This window comes from Mastomys coucha, unplaced genomic scaffold (genome assembly GCF_008632895.1).
Source record: "Mastomys coucha isolate ucsf_1 unplaced genomic scaffold, UCSF_Mcou_1 pScaffold18, whole genome shotgun sequence".
Classification (NCBI taxonomy): Eukaryota; Metazoa; Chordata; class Mammalia; order Rodentia; family Muridae; genus Mastomys; species Mastomys coucha.
This window is the reverse complement of record NW_022196900.1, coordinates 55,706,293-55,709,805: the sequence shown is the minus strand read 5'-3', so window position 1 is coordinate 55,709,805 and position 3,513 is coordinate 55,706,293. Positions and strand designations below refer to the sequence as shown.

Sequence of the window (3,513 nt, the reverse complement as noted above, 5' to 3'; positions counted from 1 at the left end):
ATCACTTTTTCACTTTGGAACACGTGCAACTGCACACAAATTGAAAAATACAATATATTTTAAATATTTCTCTTTTTAAAATGGGAATGGAAGAATCTCCCTCTTCCTTTGGATACTAGGACACAAAAAAGCTTTGCCATCTAGAGCTAGAAAATTAATCCTTATCAGATAAGAAATCTCCTAATACCTTTATTGTACATATCTAAGACTCTCAAACTCTACATACTGATCCATCATTTTTCTAAATATTTTGTTCAAAGGAATTTAGTTATAGAAGCCTGAATGGGTACTGTTATGAGCTTAGTCATGCTGGTCAGAACTAATCAGTCCTGAGTTGGTTGAAATCTGTGGTTATGTCGTAAGCGCAAGGATAGTCACAGAATTGACAGTTTTTTCAAAGTAGTGTATTGAGAGGATGAGGAAAAAGGTTTTTCTTTGTAAACAGAAAACTGGGTGAAATGTAACTTCTCTGTCTTCACAAGAAAGCACTATAAGCTTGGCCTCCTGTTTTCTTGCAGAGAAAGTACACTCTGAGATTGATGGAGTGATTGGACAATGGAGGCTGCCAAGCACGGGTGACAGAGACTCCATGCCCTACACCAATGCTGTCATCCATGAGGTGCAGAGGATGGCTAACATCATCCCCTTGAATATGCCCAGAGAAGTAACAGCTGATAGCACTTTGGCTGGATTCCACCTGCCTAAGGTAACCTTCATTTGCATATTCTGATCTCCAGGCCATTGTTTTCATTATTTGAGGAACCTAATCATAATAGTAAAATTTACTGCTGCCCCAAGAAATCATTTAAAATTAAACTGAGATTTTATACATAATAGAGCATGAGTATTCTTCCTATGTGTCTAAGTGATATTTATGTCTATCATGGCAAATACAGAAAGGATGATTCCTTGGTTGAATTTGCTTATTCATAGACAGCATTATTTGCAAAAGAGCATCCTCTTGTCTTCCTGTGCTAATGTCCACTCACAAGAGTTAATATTTATTTGCCATATGCGAGCTCACAAGTTGTTTTCCTCCATTTTTTGTTCTCCCACAGTTGAGAAAATTCTAACTCATAAAGGAATCTAGTCCAAAGGGAAATTGTAATTCTAAGAAAGGGGCATAATAAAACAGTGGCCAAGAAAACATGTATTGAGAATTTTTATTTCAAAATTTCTTAATCCTCTTTTCATGAGTATTGATCCCTTCTTTATTCAGTACAAACTGTGACTATGTGAAATAAGTTTGCCTAATGTTTCTCTACTACAATATACAATGTCCTAACCTTGGTATTTGGGAGGAAACCTATTCTAAATATTTGTCCTGCCCAGGAATTATTAGGGTAATCATTAGAAGATCTTTCTTATACTTTTACCAATGGATCTCTCTTACAATCCCTCTATTTCCAGACTCTAGCTCATGATCTACTCAGGATTTCTGCAGAGAGCTCTCTTGACTACATCATACTCTTTCTGTTCCAGGCACAGTTATTATCCTTCCATTTTTTCTCTTCACTCTCTACCAAAGAAAACCAGATATTTCTCCACAGGAGCAAAATAAAATGCCTGGGGTTTCAGTTCAGTATGGCAGCAAGGGGGAGGCACAGCAGATCATTTTTCGTGTTGATGGCCAAGAAGCAGAAAGAATGCCTTCAGGAGGCTATCATCCCACTCCATTTATCCTACCTATTTCTTCAGCTTTGGATAAGGTGGCACATATCAGGAAAGTGTACTGTCATTAGATGATGAGCTCTGGAAATGGCTTCACAGCTACTCTTACTGGTATTCTACAATAATTTACTAGACAATTATAAATTATTCAGAATGGCTTGTTCTCAAGAAAGTCTTCAGAGTTCTGAGCAGAAGAGTCTATTATGGAAACACAGACGTAACCTTGACTAAAACACCTAGAAACAGAAAACCTCAACTTATGACTTTTACAATGGATTGTCAAGTTCAAATATACAATCAACTCTAGTTGACAATCTAACTGGATACTATGCAAGTGTGTCAAAGACTCACTTTACATGGCTTTAATTTTACATGGGCCTAGTTCCAGAAATGGCCGCATCTCTACCCACTGTGTAACTCTAAGAAATTGTTAATTTCTCATAGCATTGATTCCGATATCTTTATCATGACATAGAATAATGTATAGTCCTCACAGGAGGAGATCATTCATTCACTGAGACCTTCCTACTCGATGTAACAGTTATAATTTTTATTTATAAACATAAGAATTTCTGCCTGTAAAACATAGTGAAAAAAGTGAACATGTATGTGGCAGATTATAAATAATGAGAATTCTCACAAGTAAGCATTCTGGCACTGTCTAGAATTAGGTACACTGGGATGAGGCCCAGAGTCTGGGAGGGAACTAGAGAGTTTGTAAAGTAATATATGCAGATTCTGAGAATTAAAAATAATAGACTTTAGTCTGATAACAGGGGGTGGATTAGTACTCATGTCAAGGAAACAATCTTTAAAGGGGATTGGGATGATTACCAAACTGAGAAAGTAAATACCAGCATATGTCATCTTAGGCAGTAGGAAAAAATGGCTCTGGAGAATCATAGAATGCCTCTTCATATTAAATGTACTAGAAAGTGGTTAATGAAAATTGTGGGACATGGAGTGTATAGTTATTAAGTTGTATTCATGGTATAATCATTGACAGTTGTGGATTAGAAAATATTTAAGATATCAAGGAGGAAGGGGTATATAATAACTGATATGACACAATCAAGAAAGATTGAAAGAATGGTTTTGGAGTTGGCTGGAGAGAATTAGACAGTATGATGTAAAGGAACATTCTAGGGAATCAAGACACCATGGCAGGGAGACTAGTGAATTGAGCTTGCTTACTCTACATGTTTGATGTACTTCAGACCCTATTGAGAGACTATGTACAGAAGCTACATACTCAGGGCTAGGAAGAAAAAGGAAGAGATTGTCGACACAACATTTTCCTTTGCAGACCTTCCATAATACTCACTTAGGAAGTAGCTATTTTGAAGGTTATTCATTTCTAGTCACTTTATCTTCATATGGATGGTCACATTTCTTCTCCCTACCATATGCTGACTTATTCTTATATTCTAGCCTTTTGTAATAAAATGAAGCCTAATGTCCCTGAAATGTGCCAAACACACACTGTTCATCAATGATCTGAACTAAGAGCAGGTTTTTGTGGGAGCTTAGGGTGTAAACAGGAATGGGATATTGGGAAGGCTTATCCCTTGTGTCTAGATATCTTCCATATTTCAAGCCTCGTTTCTTGGCTTCCTCCTTTAGGGCAAAATGATTCTCACAAATTTGACTGCCCTGCACAGGGACTCCAAAGAGTGGGTCACTCCAGACGTCTTCAATCCAGACCACTTTTTGGAGAATGGAGAGTTTAAGAAGAGAGAATCCTTTCTGCCTTTCTCAGTGGGTGAGTGGTAATGAGAAGGAAACTGGTCAGACTCTCACCTCATCCCTTCCCTTCTCTTCTGCCTAGAGACCTCTGCTCTA

The 3,513-nt window shown here is 37.4% G+C and overlaps 1 protein-coding gene across 1 annotated transcript in view; it reads left to right on the top strand.

Moving 5' to 3' along the window:
- Positions 1–3,513, top strand: part of LOC116095730 (cytochrome P450 2J2-like) — a 56,072-nt gene that overhangs the window by 48,326 nt on the left and 4,233 nt on the right. The window contains exons 9-10 of the mRNA XM_031377007.1: positions 519–706; positions 3,295–3,433. Of these exons, the coding sequence (XP_031232867.1) occupies positions 519–706; positions 3,295–3,433 (327 nt within the window). The remainder of the gene's footprint in view (positions 1–518; positions 707–3,294; positions 3,434–3,513) is intronic.